At 37.3% G+C, this 17,329-nt stretch overlaps 1 protein-coding gene across 1 annotated transcript in view; it reads right to left on the minus strand.

Annotated features, from left to right (window-relative positions):
- LOC307173007 (dynein axonemal heavy chain 11) overlaps positions 1-17,329 on the minus strand; it is a gene marked incomplete at its 5' end in the record, with an annotated part of 68,798 nt that overhangs the window by 11,495 nt on the left and 39,974 nt on the right. The window contains 18 exons of the mRNA XM_079895802.1: positions 1,130-1,257; positions 1,343-1,491; positions 1,628-1,821; positions 2,277-2,399; positions 2,842-3,012; positions 3,925-4,065; positions 4,278-4,442; positions 5,816-6,020; positions 7,665-7,787; positions 7,898-8,133; positions 8,334-8,507; positions 10,344-10,478; positions 10,592-10,693; positions 11,539-11,721; positions 12,608-12,751; positions 15,012-15,125; positions 15,238-15,384; positions 16,674-16,907. Coding sequence (XP_079751928.1) covers positions 1,130-1,257; positions 1,343-1,491; positions 1,628-1,821; positions 2,277-2,399; positions 2,842-3,012; positions 3,925-4,065; positions 4,278-4,442; positions 5,816-6,020; positions 7,665-7,787; positions 7,898-8,133; positions 8,334-8,507; positions 10,344-10,478; positions 10,592-10,693; positions 11,539-11,721; positions 12,608-12,751; positions 15,012-15,125; positions 15,238-15,384; positions 16,674-16,907 — 2,868 coding nt within the window. The remainder of the gene's footprint in view (positions 1-1,129; positions 1,258-1,342; positions 1,492-1,627; positions 1,822-2,276; positions 2,400-2,841; positions 3,013-3,924; positions 4,066-4,277; positions 4,443-5,815; positions 6,021-7,664; positions 7,788-7,897; positions 8,134-8,333; positions 8,508-10,343; positions 10,479-10,591; positions 10,694-11,538; positions 11,722-12,607; positions 12,752-15,011; positions 15,126-15,237; positions 15,385-16,673; positions 16,908-17,329) is intronic.

A 17,329-nucleotide genomic window follows, 5' to 3' on the forward strand; every position in this document is an offset into this window, starting at 1 on the left:
GTGAGATTTCTGTATGCACAAGGAGTCTGACAGCAGCCAGGATGATCTGATCTCACCATCATCGAGTCCGTCTGTGATTACATGAAGGAACAGAAAAAACTGAGACAAACTAAATCCAGAAGAACTGTGGGAACGTCTCCAAGATGCTTGAAGAAACCTTCCTGCAAAGCTACCTGAAAAACTATGCGCAAGTGTACCTGGACAAAAGCCGTTTTAAACGCAAAGGGTTGTTACACCATATATTGATTTGAATTAGTTAATAGAAGTTAAATCATAAATAAATTCAATTTGTGATTTTATTTTTGAAAGCATTCTGACTTTGCAGCTTTTTAACACAAGTGCCAGTACTTTTCACAGTACTGTAGCTTTGCAGGAAGGTTTCTTCAAGCATCTTGGAGACGTTCCCACAGTTCTTCTGGATTTAGTTTGTCTCAGTTTTTTCTGTTTCTTCATGTAATCACAGACGGACTCGATGATGGTGAGATCAGATCATCCTGGCTGCTGTCAGACTCCTTGTGCATACAGAAATCTCACTGGATTATTACAATGAATGGCAAAAAGAATGTTTGGAAATGTAAACTGATATTTCCTACTGACACACTACAGCAAAAGATATAAATAACTGACTTAAAACCATTTTTTGGGGGGGATGGGGGGTGGGGGATATTAACATGCCTAAGACTTTTGCACAGTACTGTATATATATACACACACAATTTGGATTTCATACATTCATTTCTTATTCAAACTAAATCCTATCATCCAGCCATCTCCTCCCTTTCCTCTTTCATCCTCATCACCAAAAATGTATTTTTGGTGGACAGATCAATACAGTACAAAGAACATCCAAATAAAATGTAGGATGTTGGATGTATGTCTTTTCTGGTAACCAAATGCTTTTTAATCTTTGCTATTGCTTCAATGCAAATGAACAAGCGCACCGTTATTTGTTGCGTAGTGACATGCATGTTCAAGTAAGCCAGATATGCGCAATACGCTGTATTTGGCTTACACGAACTTCCCCAGCAAAGTTAGTAAACATAATAAGTAACATGCCAAATTTGCTAGTGATCTGACAGCATTACCCACCACAGTTGATTTTTACCCGCATTTGGCAGGTTTGTTCTACCTGCAGTATGACCCAGTGTCCTCTTTTAGCTGCAGCCTCCAATGCTCTCTCAGCCACAATCTCTTGTCCTTGACCCAAGGACACATTATGGAGGTTCCCCTGGTCTGTGGTAAAACCAAGCTTCAGCCCTAGTAAATAGATATGATCAGGTTAATACTCTGATTACATTACAAGTTAGGCTAAGTGTCTTGTGTAAATGTTTTTTCTGTGTACCAAGTGTTTCAACATCCTTGACAGGGTTGACTCCAGGAGAAAGGATGAAGAACACCGGTGTAGAGGGACTGCACTCCTCAAAACACTTTTCAAACTCCATTCGACCAACATCCATAAACTTGGAGCCCAAACTGTCCTCAATAAAACTTCTATTATGGTGGAAAATACAGAAGGACAATATTTAAAAGACCAAAACATTGGTGTTTCAAACCTGGCCATCTCCAGCTGATTTGTAAAGTTACATTTTAGGCTGAAATTGGTTGTTTTCTGAAGCACACTCATTACCGGAGAGCGTAGGTCATCCTGTCAGGCCGAAAGGCTCTGAGAATGATGAGTCTCTGGAGGGGGCTCTTATTCTTCCAGTCCAGAGGGAGACGTTCTCTTTCTGGACACTCCGACTCCACCAGCTTCCTCCAACGTTTGGCAGAACCTTCCACATCCCTATCCAAACCCCTGAATGCATCCAGCATGGACAAGCTCTGCAATGAAATGAGATTTAGTACTTAAAAAAAAAAAAAATCAGCAATTAACAAATGCTCAAAAGTATTTAAAAACATTGCAATATTGCCTATATTTATAGCATATATCCTGCATATATTTTCTATAAATATTCACACTTAGAATAAGAGCCCTTGTACACTGGAAAAGGAATAGTTCACACAAAAATGGAAATTACTATTTTCTTAGCCTCATCTTTAATAACACTTCATATTTTCTCATAAAATATAATTCTAGCTGCCTTTAAATTTTAGGAAAGGTCTCTCACATACCGTATATATCTTGACATTAAATAGTTTGAAAACCCCTGGGCTAGGTGGGTGAACTTATTTAGAGGATGAAAAGGTGCTTCCGACTGATAATTTTCTAAAAAGCAATGCTAAATGACATCGGAAAACATGAAAGAGAGTGATTTCCTGGCACAGGCAGTCCTTACCCTAATGGCACCCCAGGCTTGTGGAGACAGGAAGCTGACGGGACTGCTCTGACAAACTTCTACAGGAGATCGCAACAGAAGTTCCAGGTCCTGAGCCTCAATGGAGCCCCTCGTCAGAAGAATCTAAATAAAACACCAGAGGCACAAAGTAATGATGACATTAGACCTCAGGTCTGTTGAATACAGATGTCTCCATCCATCAGAGAAGGACAAGCAGGTCCCAGAACAGCTTTACTCTGTTTGATGTGGACGTGTGAAGGACAGGTGGTGGAGACAGACAGCAGCAGGGAAAACAGGTGCTGTCCTGACAGGTATTTGCATTCTGCCACTGCGGCCCACCTTCCTGTCAGAGCTGACCAGTTGAGGGAGAGGGGTGTCTGAGCTGTGAGAGTTAATCAATAGGAACGGACCCGACTTCACTGACAGAGCCTAATGGAACTTAATGTAAGGGCAGAAATGTGGAGTGATTGATGTGAATGACAAAGTGCAGGAGGAGGAAGGGAGGAGGTGGTGGTGGGTGGATGGGAGGTGTTTCTATTCTGAAGTCGGGTCCTGTCCCACTCACCTGGAGGGCAGTGTGGGTGAGGAAGGTGAGTTGGTCCCTCTGAAAGAGCCCCTGGCAGGTGTACTGAAGGGCCGATTGGGTGATGGCCTCGGTCAGAGATGAAACACGCACCGACACGTCTTTATCACATGGAGCTCTCGCAATGGCTTTGAGGAACACTTTGTTAAAGGCCTTAAATTATAAAAGAGGATTCAAAATAACATTACTTGAAAACTTGATCTTCAAACTGAAGGAGATGGGTGATTTTTTTTGAATGATATCAATCCACAATCTGACTTGTGATGCAGTCTGGGGTCACAAATCACACCATCTTCATTTATTTGGGGTGAGAAAAATAATCTTGTTTTCCCTTTGATATAAGTTTATTTTTCTGTCCCCTTTGGCAGATATTTTTTTCTTGTTTTAAGCTTTAACTCACCTAATTTTGATAATTTGTTTCAGAAAACAAGGCTTGAAATCTTCATTTTTCTTCTCAAGCAAATGCATCTTGATTTAAGAATGTCTAGACATTTGTACTGGAAAACTAGTCATAAATAATAAGAAAGATAATCTTTTTTTTTTTTTTTTGCAGTGTATCGTTCAAATATTTGGGGTCGCTAAGACTTTTTTCAGCAAGGATGCATTAAATTAATCAAAATTGACAGTAAAGACTTTTACATTGTTACAAAACAATTCTATTAGAAATAAATTTTGTTCTTTTAATATTTTATATTCATCAAAGAATCCTGAAGAAAAAAAAAAGAGGATTTTTACAAAATATTAGGCACGACAACTGTATTCAACATTAATAATAATAAGAAATTTAGCTTATTTCTGAAGGTTCATGTGACACTGAAGACTGGAGTAATTCAGCTTTGCCATCATAACAATAAATTATATTTAAAATATATTCAACAGTTGTTTTAAGTTGTAATAATATTTAACAATGTTACAGTTCTTACTGTACTTACTGTAAGAGACTTCTTTCACAAACATTAAAAAACTTTACCGACCCTAAACTTTTGAAAGGTAGTGTAGGTGCTGTGCAGGAAATACTCAGGGCAACAACAGTACATTTTCACTTTTTCTAGTGTAGTGTGTTACCTTGAGGGAGTATTGGTACATGGGGTTAACGTTGTGGAGTTCTTTAATAGTGAAGTAGAGAAGGGCGGCTCTCTCAGCCGCTGGACGGTAGAGATCTCGTGCCTCGTTGGTCTTTATCTCGTTCTCTCGAGCTGCAATAGCCTTTGTAAACAGCATACCATTGTTGGAATATTCAATTCTCAATGATTAAACCATTTATGAAATCATTCTATCGGAATGGGCACTTCGTTTCTTTCCATATTTCAGTGTTGTAATTACACTTGTCAGTTTATTATACAACCATTTCAATTTTAAACACATTGGACCTGAGCAAACAACAACAAATTGAGGTAAATGGACAGCGAGTATCATACCTTGTTATGGATGTGTCTGGCTGTGTTCTTAGTATATTCTAGCTGTTCCACCAAGGCTGTATCTCGCAGGAAGTTTCCCTCTGCTATGGACAGTTTGCTCAGGAGCTCATCCTCTAATCTCTTCAGCTCAATCTGACACAAGTTCTGCTGAATGCTCAACTCCAACTGAAGTAATCAAAAAATGGACAATGTTAGTACTTGGTAGACAGTCGTTTTGTTAAAATTACATTTTAGAGATTACATTTAGTATACAAGAGGAAAAATATATAAAACAACTTAAAGTGGATAATTAAAACATTCAAAATTATTACAATTTATTTATAAAAAATTAAGATTTAAGTTTGAAAATCTCCAATTTACGAAGCCCTAAAGAGCACATGGTGATGGAAAAAATGTGAAGAATTATATTTATTATATAATCATATTTCAAAACTTTTGCTTACTGAATCATCCACCAAACATACTGAATCGTGTTTGGACTTTTCTTCCTTGCATATATTTCACCTCTTCCACAAGCACTAAACCACCCCACACCATTAAACCAATGCACACACTTAAAGCATGCACACACGCGTTAGGTTCTCATGTTTTATGGAGACATTCCATAGAAAAATATTTTTTTACTGTACAAACTGCATTTTTACATTTTCAAAAAACATCCCTTAGTATGATTTATAAGCTTTTTTCCTCTTGGGGCCAAAAAAATATCCCCATGAAGACAAGGATTTCAGATATTGCCATCTTTGTGGGGCAATATAACATAGGGTATACCTGAACCACACACTCACACTCGATGTTTGTCTGCATTTTCTAAGCTTCTCTATCTTGTTTCCTAATCTAGATTAACATGGAATTGTATATTACAAATATTGTTGGCTCTTTGATGCATTGCTTTTGTTCCTCTTTTGTTGTAAGTCACGTTGAATAAAAGCGTCTGCTAAATGCATAACTGAATATATTTAAAGGGTTAGTTCACCCATCTGTCATTAATTATTCACTTTCACGTCATTCAAAACCTGCAAGACTTTTGTTCTTATGGGTTTGATGAACAGATTGAATTTAGGCTTTTATTCACATATAAACATTGATCAGCGAACAAACAGAAGCTCAACTGAACCTGCTTGACTCCGCAAGAACAAAACCTCATTGGTTCTTGAGGAAGCTCAAATGTGCCGCGTAACACGAGAATGAAACTCATTGGTTATTGCGGAAGCTCAAACGTGCCTCGTAACACCAGAATGAACCTCATTGGTTATTGCGGAAGCTCAAATGAAGGGACAGAAATCGTTCAGATTTCATTAAAAGATCTTCATTTGTGTTCCGAAGATGAACGAAAGTCTTGCGGGTTTGGAACGACATGAGGGTGAGTAATTAATGATAGAATTTCATTTTTGGGTGAACTAACCCTTTAACCACTACCAAAAACTTTAACACTAATCTGCCTTGTAAATCCTGTTATTGCCTTTAGGCAAAGTAAATGTAGTTTATTTAGCGCTTTATACATTGTGAAGTCATTATAAGTGACTTCTGTGACTGACCTTCATCATCTCCAGCTCAGGTCTTTCATGCGTGACCACCTGCCCCAAGAGCTGTTCCTCCAGGCCAGTGCGGGTCACTGTGAAGTTTATGAGAGTGGTCTGGGCCTGCAGCTCCGGGGGGAAGTGAGGGTTGGCTTCCTTAGTGTGTAGAAGGAGACGGAATCTGCTGTTATACTCGCACTCCTTATCACCCAGTCTGATGTACCTGTGGAAACACTACATTGTGTTATGCATTCAGGACACGCCTACACTAAATCATACTAAACAGCGCTCTATGAAAAAAGCTCGACATCTACGCAAGAGTCAGTAAGCGCTTTCCACCCACACTAGACACCAGTTTCACCAACTGCCTAATTGAAGCAAACAGAAAAGAATGACAAATGCTCCCAATAGCCACCACAGGCAAAGGCGTTAAATAAAACTGGAAGATGATATTCCCAACAGCCAATATTTATCCCAATCTGCATTTCAATTAAATCAGGTCTGGCTGGCCAAACGTGGCGGCTTTTAATTTTTCCCTAATTACCCTGTGCCTGTCAGCCAGCGGCAACAGCTCTCATGCCAAAGGTTCCGCCAAGGCCCGGGTCCGCTCTGGCTTTATGTCTTCAAAAGATGGAATTAATGTACTATTGATAGAACCATTACTTCACCAAATTAAAGTCCCAGCTGATGGATTGGCTCATGCTCCTCCGTCAGACATGAAAGGAATAATTAGTATTCATTACTTCACACTCTGCAACATTCCAATTATTAATGAACTTCATCCGAGAAGCTGCACCAGATCCATCATGGCTGCCGTGCCCGGGCCGGATTAATCACGGGAATGGACTGGTGTGTGGGTCAGGCGCTGGAATAAACTTGTAATCAAATTAAACATCGGGCCACAGTTATGGGTCAAAAGAGTGGGACTGTAGGTGTCCCCGTAGTACAATGCTACAAGGACAAAAGACTAGAAAGACGTGATAAATAAGGGAAAAACAAAAACACTGAAAAACAAGAAAAACAGATGAGGTGTTGCATCTATTTACACATCCTAGAAATACCTGAAAATCACACTGATTATTTTAAATTGCTCTGTTGAAGGATATAAATATGAATTAAGTGAACAGTATCTCCTATAGTTCATTTACACGTCAAATACGTAGAGATTCATTTAAAAAATTATTTTACTTTTGTAGTGCAAAACAAAAAACAAAACTCAGTAATTAAATGACATACGTATTTAGTTTTTTCAGATTCAGAGAAAACTGAGTACGCAAATTGATACTAAATTAATAAAAATGAATCAAAAGAAATTGTAAACTATTTTTGTCATAGTTACTGTTTTGCCTTTGTAGTGCAAAAAAACTAGATAGGACCCCATATTTAATTGTCTTTCCTGTTAAATATCCTTGAATATAATATAATATAATATAATATAATATAATATAATATAATATAATATAATATAATATAATATAATATAATATAATATAATATAATATAATATAATATAATATAATATAATGTTGTTCTCCCAGAGTTAAAACACAACACTCTAGCTGCCTAAAACTGATCCGTATTCAACACACATAAAGAAAAAGAGCAAACAAATGCACATTTATCAGCTTCTGTGAGTGCTGAATCAATACCGCTGCCTCCACCTCTATTCAAATCACACAACCCCAATTCATCTTCCATTCTAGTTTTCATACTGCACAGAACACAATTGGGGCTCTTCAGAGCTCAGTATAAAAATCCCTAAATATCTATGCCAAAAAGTATTTTTCTAAGTAATTTCTACTGCAATACACTCGATGAGAGAATCACTGGTATAATATAAGAAAAAAAATGACACAGTTAAACTTGCCTTCCTTTCTTTAAGGTTTGTCTTCCTAGCAGTGGCTCCAGGAGAGGGTCCATTCTCTCCTTGATGTTTTCAATAAGGACCACCTCACCACAGGCCAAAGCCTGCTCAATAACATCCAGATTCCTATATGATAACATTAACAGTGAAGTCCAGGACAAGACAAATCAGCCTTTTATGTTTCTTTATATTATTTAATATTAAAAAAATCTTTGACCAAACTAAAATGACTTTACCCTTTCTGGCCATACTGCAGCACCCTCAGTTTGGGCCCAAACAGGTTTCGGATCCACTTGCTGGCCTGCTGCTGAGGATCCACCATCAGAGGCCAGCGCTGGCTGGACATCAGGATGGCTGCATTTTCAACGGACAGCCGATCAGCTGGCAGACCCTGGTTCTGCCAGCCTGCCACGGTGGCCTGGTCAGTCAGAGTAAGTACAGGGTCCAGACCGTCTGTCAGCGGGATAGGGGTCTGGATCACGAGGTGTGAGGAGAGGAAGACAGTTAGTGATGCTATTCAATTCAACGCTCCATTGGAGTGCAGCTCAGAAAAAAAAGAAAAAAAACTCGAGAGTTGGCAAATAAGCCATAATATTAGCAAATAAACTATTCCAAGTCTTGTTATTTAATCATATTATGTGACTAACAAAAAAGAAAGAAATGGAATCATACTTGGAGTTCTCGGAGGAAAGGAATCAATACGCCGTGAAGGAGCTGGTGACGGTACGGCTGTGTGAAGTATCCAGCATAAGAGACAAAAGCAGCAGCCACAAGCACATCCCCACACACGGTCTTCAGCTGAGACTCCAATTCCAGTTGTCCCTCCGACCAACGCACGTTTTCTGCCTGAAGTGAGAGAATGACTGGGTGAATCTCAATCACACACACACACATTGCACCCATACAGTGGGTGCAAAATTGTTTTGGAAACGTAAGCCACATACATTATGTAACAAAACAACAATTCAAGATGCACATCCCCTTAAGACCAGTTAAAACAAACCGCAAAATGGCTCAGAAAAGTTTAAGCCTCATTTATTTGCAGAAACCAATCGGTTTGGTGTTTTGTATCTAATCCAATGGAATTATAAGTGAAATTACAACAGACATCATAAGACTTATAAATGAGACTTTGGTTATGAAAATTGGGAAACACATTTTCCTCAATGAACATTCAAATATTTACCTTACTATTCAAAAGTTTGGGTCAGTATGTCAAGTACTTTAACTCTACAATGATGAATTAAAACGATCAAAAGTGACAAAAAAATTGAAATTTTAAAATGTTGCATTTGTTATATGACATTTGTAAAATGTTATTTTTTCTATTTCAAATAAATGTTTTAATTTGACATTTCTACTCACGAAATCAAGTTTCGAAAGCAACAAACCAACAAAAAAAGTTACAAATAAATAAATAATAATAAACATTTACTGTTTTGCCATCATGGACATTACTTATTTAAAATATACTGACATTTTTCAGAATTGTTTTTTAAATTGTAATAATATTTCACAGTGTTTTTTTAACCAAATATGTAGCCTTGGTGAGCAAAAGATCTTACCAATCCCAAACTTTTGAACAGCGAAGTATATATTTGCAAATACACTGAGCCCAGTAATATCAAGACAAACTGATTGAGACAAAGGAGAAGAAACACTTAAAGGCGTGTTACAACCTCAAATCTAGCCTTCAGACCCAGATAAAAACCTCACTCTCAACCCAACGGCAATTGATCAAGCACAGACAGAACATGAGCGATAATGTATACAGTCACAATTCACCTAAACCGGCTTTGAAAGTTTAGTTACATGTTCACTCAGCATCAATTTAGTACTCATTTAAGACTTCAATAATATCGCAGAGATGCTCCTGCAATGATAAATCTTATCTGACATTCCTTTTGCAGGGGCCGAGCTTCTAGAACATGTCGCATAATAAATTCCCCGACAGTTAAAAATCACTATAATTTTAGCCTAATGCATTATGGATTGCTTGGAATATCACTCAGTCCTGGGTGAAGCGTTTTTAATTTCCAACAGCTGTTAAGGCTTTGAGGTAAGTTAATGATTACATATAGACGGGCTGATTTATTAGTCTAAACACTATTGCTTCCAGGTCAATGGCATAAAGACAAATCATTTGTCTTGATATTTTTAAAAGCCAAGCTGTCCCATTGTAGCCCTATTCATTTCTCTGAATAAGAAAGTCGAACATTTTAAATAAAAGCGCTAAAAGAAACATTATGCTATTATTTTTTGCATTACCAGTGCTAAAGATTTTAGATAATCTCACGTGGATGTATATATATGATCAAAGCTACAGGGACTGAGAAAATAGAAAACCATTTAAAAGTCGAGTATGTACACACAAATCCAGTTCATCCCTCATAAACCAATTATCCTGATCTCCCCATTCAGGAAAATAGACAGCAGATGAATATGTGCCCTTCTTGTTTCACTGTCCCGAACTGGCCTACAGCCATCTAGCCCCTTGCCCAGATCAATGGTGCATTTGCCGTGGTGCACCCCTTCCTTCCGAGCGCTCAATCTCAGCGTCTGGCCAAACATTTAAGCCATGGCCTCCTCCCCTTTGAGTGAAGCCAAACTCATGTTGAGATTAGGTCTGCCTGTGCACTCTCCTATAACCCCAGACCCTCTCCTCTCACAGCCGGCCAGTACCTGCAGGCCTCCCACCAGCCGATTGGCCAGCTCAATGGTCTGGCTGGTGCGTGTCACTTCCTCCTGGCAGCACAGTTTCTCAGTCGCCGCCTTCTCAAACTGAGCTGTTAGGCTTTGCAGATGCCTGTCCAGATCCTGTCAGCACAAAGCTACTGTGAGATACAAATACTTTATATCTATATTAAGTATTATTGACTGGTTATGCTGCTTGGATTTTACTGTATAAAATAGAGATCATTTTCACTTACTTCCAGTTTCTTTCTAACACTGAGCAGTTTTGCAGTAGCAGCTTCCAGTTCGGTATTGGCTTGTGCCAGAGCCAGACGCTTTGGTGCAACCTCACAATAAACCTTAAAAACAAACATTCTCTTTCCTTACATGTGCACAAACAAAAACTGAATTCTTGAAATAAATTATCGTTTGTAATTTTGAAGCTAAAAACCACTTTGAGTTAAATAAAGTTACAGCTCAATATTTTCAAATTGTTTCCCAAGGATTTTTTTAAACAATTAATTATATAAAGAAAAATCTAATACTGTATGTTATTTTAAATATTGTTAAAATTAATACAATATTTTTATTGAATTTAAATTCCTCAAATTGCATTAATATCCATATATTAATATAAACAATTAATAATAAAAAAATAAATCTGCTTCTTTGTAATTTTAAAGTTAAAAACAACATTTTCTTAAAGAATATTACTTTATTAGATTTTTAAAACAAAAACCTAAAAACCACTTTGACAAAAAAGGTTAGAGCTTAATTTGATCTAAATATTTCCCAAGGATTTTTAAATTATATTTATGAATTCTTTATTACATTTAGAAGTTAGACTTTTCTTTATGCATTTTATTTAAATGTAATTAAAGCTAAAACAATTAATTACTGAATTTAAATTCCTCAAATTGAATTAATATCTATATATTTCATATATTTAATTTTTTAATGATTGTTTGTCATTTTAAAGCTAAAACCAATTTTGGCTTAAAGAAAGTTACAGCTTAATATTTTTAAATAATTATTTATTGATTGTACAAGTTAGCTTATTTTTCTTAAAAAAACTTTTTAACCAATCAGATTGTTAAAATTAATATAATCAAATGTATTGAATTTAAATCCACGAAACTGCATTAATATTCATATTTAAATACTTTCATGTGTTTTTAGTCCTGTACGTGTCACACTTCCTCACCTCGTAGTAGCGCACTATGTTGATGGCCCACGCACAGAGGCCTGCAGCTGCGTAGGACTTGGTCCGGACGTGATCGGGGTGGAACTCTGGGTTTCTCAGGTATTCCTGCTTCACTACGCTCAGACAGGACTGAGGGATGTGCTCTTTATCATAAGAAAGTAGTGCCTGCAGAAAGTCATCCACCTACAGATAAAGAGAGTGATTACATCATTATTATATATTATATATCATTATATATATATATAAAAAAAACTATAATGTTGCCTATTTCTCCTTCAGAAATCAGTCTAATATGATGATTTGGTGCTCAAGAAACATTTCTTATTATTATTATTATCAATGTTGAAAACAGTTGTACTGCTTAATATTTTTGTGGAAACTGCAATATGTTTTTTTCAGGGTTCTTTGATGAATAGGAAGTTCAAAAGAACAGCATTTATTTGAAATCGAAACTTTTGTAACATTATAAATGTCTAACAAAGAATTACTAACCCCAAACTTTTGCATTGCAGTGTATATATAGTTCAGTGCATTAAGATACAAAAATACAAAACTAATTTAGGGAAATTAGGTAAACACAACATATCAAGTACAGATTAAATTGCACACACATTTATTTCAAAGCATCTTAAAGAACAGTAAATGGACATGAAACACTGGACATGAAACAATCTGGGGTAAAGTGTTGCACTGAAGGGCACAGTAGTAATAAAGCACAGTTATGACCTTTTTTCATTCCTGGGTCGTTCCTATTTAGGACTCAACCTGCAACCTCTGAATATGCATCCTAGTTCTTTATCCATCTGATGTATCACACAACACACTTTCAAAAGCCTTCTCCTCCCCTTCATGCTGACCTCATAAATCAACCATTCCCTAATATTTCCATTTCTATCTCATGTGACATGTATTTAATATTCTCTTCCACAGAAGTGCTTTCATAACATGGAGTATTCATGACACTGTACCAGGTTAGCGGGGTCTGCGGGTCAAGGGCTGGTTGTGGATTACACTTGCATGAATCAGACAGCACTGGGTGTGTTATTGTCATACAGAGCAATGCCTTCACCTTGCCCATGAAGACTCTGGCGGCCTTCCATCCGCGGTCTTTTGGGATTCTCCCGCGTGGAGCCAGCAGCACCATCACAGCCGCGGCGACGTTAATCACACCCTCCGGGGGATTCGGGAACGTCTTTAACTCTGTCAGGTTAACCTAAAAGACACAAAGGAGGAAGAAAAACTGAGGTGTTTGGTGTTTTATGCCCCCAACGGCGCCTTCCAGGCAGCGAGGGGATGGGTAGGTTTAAGGTTGAGGGTAGGGTTAGCTGCCTCTAAGGAGCCATTGGGGGCTTAAAACACCATCGAGCAAAAACTGAACTGCCCCTTTAAACCATCAAATTCAGGTAACAAATATTTGAACAGGTGGATGCTGTGATGTATGAGGCACAGGACACAACATTTCCCACAAATTCACCTGAAATTACTTTTTAAAATAGCAACATTTCCATTTCAAAATGACCCAGAAATGATTACTTGAATGTAGTTAACACAAATGTAATGCACAAGGTCTGGGTCGCATTACAGACAAAACTGGACAATGTAAATGCATCTGGTTGTTGAAACCACATATCACAAAGTGAAAGTAAGTCGCAGATGCTTAACACACAATCATCTTTGCAGCAGCAAGAGTTCTTACCAGAACCAGGAAGTATGACCATATTAGCCCGGTTCTGTCAACACTGCATTGGCTCCCTATTAAATATTGTATACATTTTTAAATATTGCTGATTACTTACAAAGCATTAAATGGTTTAGTTCTCCAGTACTTGAGCGAGCTCTTAACGCATTATAATCCGTCACGTCTATTGCGATCTCAAAATTCCGGCCAGTTGATAATACCTAGAATATCAAAATCGACTGCTGGCGGTAGATCCTTTTCCTATTTAGCACCAAAACTTTGGAACAATCTTCCTAACATTGTCCGGGAAGCAGACACACTCTGTCAGTTCAAATCTAGACTAAAAACACATCTATTTAACCTAGCATACACATAACATATTACAGACTTCTATAATTCAGTGTTAGGCTGCATAGATTAGGTCAGCTGGAACTGGGAACACTTCCCATAAATCCTGATGTACTTGTTACATCATAAGAAGAATGGCGTCTTAACTAATATTAGTCTCTCTGTTTATCCCGAGGTTTACCGCAGTCCGCCGGATCCAGGCCGTATCCAAATCGGATGAAGGACCTGCGCCTGGACACGACGACAACGCAGACCTGAAGTCTCAACTAGTTTCTTCCCTGTGAAGGCCTCCTTCCCTTCCCTTTACCTCTCTACAGATAAAACGTTGTCAAAATAATTCCAGTTCACATGGCTACGCAGAAGCAATAAATAATTCTGTATTATACATTTTTAAGGCCAGACAAGTCATTTGTTGAGGTCAATTTTTTAAAGAAAGACTACACACCTGCACATATATATATTCAAACGTGCAAACCTATAGACTAAACACGTAACACGCATGTGCACGCCATCAGCGTTTTCATTTTGTAGCCAGGCACTGTTTTGTGCAAATGAGCGGGCCGGAGCGTGTTAAGGGTTTTCTGTTGGAATGGTGTCATGTTAGCGTTAGGAGTCTAAGTTAATAACTAATGATCTTTGCAATGGAAGTGAATCAGTCAAAACTAACTTTAGCTGGACAATAACTTTATTCTAGAGCTGCTGTAAAGCCAAACAATTTCTGTTACTTTGATTTCCTATTATCATTGTAAAGCTGCTTTGAAACAATCTATATTGTTAAAAACACTATATGAATGAAGGTGACTTGACTTGTTGCCACTCTCTCCTATTGCAGTCTTTGATTTTGAAATTAGCTGATGATTAATAAATGCAGCTCATATCTGTTGCTTTCGGTGACATGAACTCCATTAAATCTGCATATAGCGCAGGAATTGAAGATCGGATTTATATCCGTTTTGTGAAAACACATTTATGTGACCAGGTGTAAATGGAATTGTTTTGATAAATCAGACAGCTGACAATCTGATCAGTAAAAATGCATGAAGTGACCAGGTGTAAACAGGCCCATAGTCACACACACAAACACACCATTAAAAAAAAAGTATGTTATGCTTAAAATAACAGTTTTCTATTTAAATCTTTTCTAAAAAGTAATTTATTGCTGTGATGGCAAAGCTGAATATTCAGCATCATTACTCATTCTAATATGTGCTTCTTAATATTTTTGTGGAAAGCATGATTTTTTTTAAGGATACGTTGATGAATAGAAAGTTCAAAAGAACAGCATTAATTTGAAATTGAAATTTTTGTAAGATTATAAAGGTTTTTATTGTCACTTTTGATCAATTAAATGTGCCATTTCTGAATAAAAAATGGTAGTGTATAAACTTTACATTTACACATAAATTGTAAATAGTTTTTTTTAGTTTTTTACATTTTTAAATATTACCTTGTTGAGTGTTTGGAGTGCAGTTGTAGCCGCCTCTAAAGCAGGCTCAGCTTTAGCCAAATCACGTTCACATTCCCTCAGTCTTCGTGACACCTCTGCTTGCATGGCAGCTACCTGCAGATGAATACGCACTCTCATAATTAATGTGGAAATATTAAAGCACCATCTTGATATTCAGTAAAGACACATCTCAGATCCTCCAGCTGTAAGGCTTTGGTTTCTCTACCCTTTGCTCCTCAAGGTCAGCATCTTTTCTCTTCTGGCTCACTTTTTCTGTCTGCAGGCCAATCCTGGCCATGAGAGCCTCAGCGGCCTGGTTCTTCAACATCAGCTCCACTTCCTGTGAGTTCAGCTTGACGGTCAGATCCTCAACCTGATGTGATTATATGAAGTTTACATTTAGTATAAGATAATCTCTTAATTATTCATAATTACCTTATATAAGAACTGGTTAATACAGGAAGCAGAGTTCTGCTCTTAATTAACTATACAACATATACATTTTGGGGTCAGTAAGATTTTTTTCAAGATATTAATATTTGTATTCTGCAAGGACAGATTAGATTGATCTAATGTGACAGTAGAAACATTTATAATATAATTAACAAAAAAATCAATTTCAAATAAATGCTGCTCTTTTGAATTTCTATTAGACAAAGTACCTTGAAAAAAAAGCAGCACAACTTTCAACATTGATTAATAATAATAATAATAATAATAATAATAATAATAATAAGAGCACCAAATCAGTGTATAGAATGATTTTTGAAGGATCATGTGACACTGAACACTGCAGTAATGATGCTGAAAATTCAGCTTTGCCATCAGAGGAATAAAGTAATTGTATTTAACATATTAAAATAAATCAGTTATTTCAAATTGTAACACTATTTCACAATATTACTATTTTATGCTTTTTGTTGTTATGATCATATATAATATATTTTTGGTATTTTGATAAAATTAAGAGACCATAATAAAAAATAAAAAAATCTAACTGACCCTAAACTTTTGAACGGTATTCTACACTAGTCAACATTTGAAGTGGATCAAAACCTTTCATCAAAGTTATACATGAATTTTGAACAAAGTTCCAAGACAAAAAAGGGTATTGATGAACTTTTTTGATCCACTTCAAATGTTGACTGCTGTTGAATAAATTACATCACCAACAATCCAATCTGAGTACAAATTTGAATCAACAATTAAAAAGAAACAGCATTTTTTTTATATCTATTTACAGGTTTACATTCGATTTTTCAATGCGTCTCAGACATTTAACGGTAAAATTTCACAAATTTACTTTAGATCACTTTCATCCAACACACGATCAAATTTAATCTCATAATCAAAGCTCTCCAAGACCTTGCAAAAAGCTTTTTACGACTTGCTGAAAGTTGTAAAAGCAACTTGTTGTTTTTTTAATCTAGATTCCATTATCAGATAAAACCTCTGCAACATTTGAATACTAAACACTATATCACAAAGGCAAGCAATCATCAGACTATCAAACTCAAGGTTTATGAGTCCCTCAGCCTCCAGCGAGTGATCTTGGACATATTAACTAGCAGTAACTAAATCCCCTACACAATTCCACGACTCCAGCCTTGAGGAGTCCAAACGGGTCGGTTAAGAACTGTGGTGCCGATGGGTTCTACACACCTGAGAGGCAGTCGTCTTGAGTTTCTGAAGGCCAGACTGAAGCCTGCCGTGTCTCAGATGCAGTTCCCTCTCTCTCTTTCCCAGCAGACTCTCGTAAAGTCTCAGCTGCTCCAGGAAACTCTTGGGCGTGCTGTAGTTGTGCCTCCTCTCATTGCAGCAGTAACGCTCGCTAACCTGCTTGGCGCTCACGTGAGCGTGGGCCATGAAAAGACTGATGGATTCCCGAACAGTTGGCTGTAAAGACGAGAGAAAGAGTGGGGAGAGAGGGTAAGAGAGGGACCTGTTCAGATTAAATGCTCTTTAACATCCTCGGCTGTCAAGGGCCCTGAAATATCATCTTCATAAATCCAGAATTCATCTCCAAGTTTGTAAGTCTTTTGCCGGCTTCTGGACTTACTCAATCTGAAATTTAAGTGCAGGACGCAGGAGGGAAGATTAAGCTGGTAGAGGGCTGGGAAAATAATGGCCAGAGGCTGGTGACACCCTGTGTAAAGTAGGGCGAGGTGTTTGTCACATGGCTTCTAACTTTCTGAGACTGCACGTTGTGTTTTGTTTATTGGTTATTTATGATGCGCACTGCTGTCTGATGACTGACTCATTTATCAGACCGTTAAAGATCAATTCACACAAAGGCAAACGCATTTTAAAAGATGCAA

Source organism: Squalius cephalus, assembly GCF_949319135.1.
Source record: "Squalius cephalus genome assembly, chromosome: 15".
Lineage (NCBI taxonomy): Eukaryota > Metazoa > Chordata > Actinopteri > Cypriniformes > Leuciscidae > Squalius > Squalius cephalus.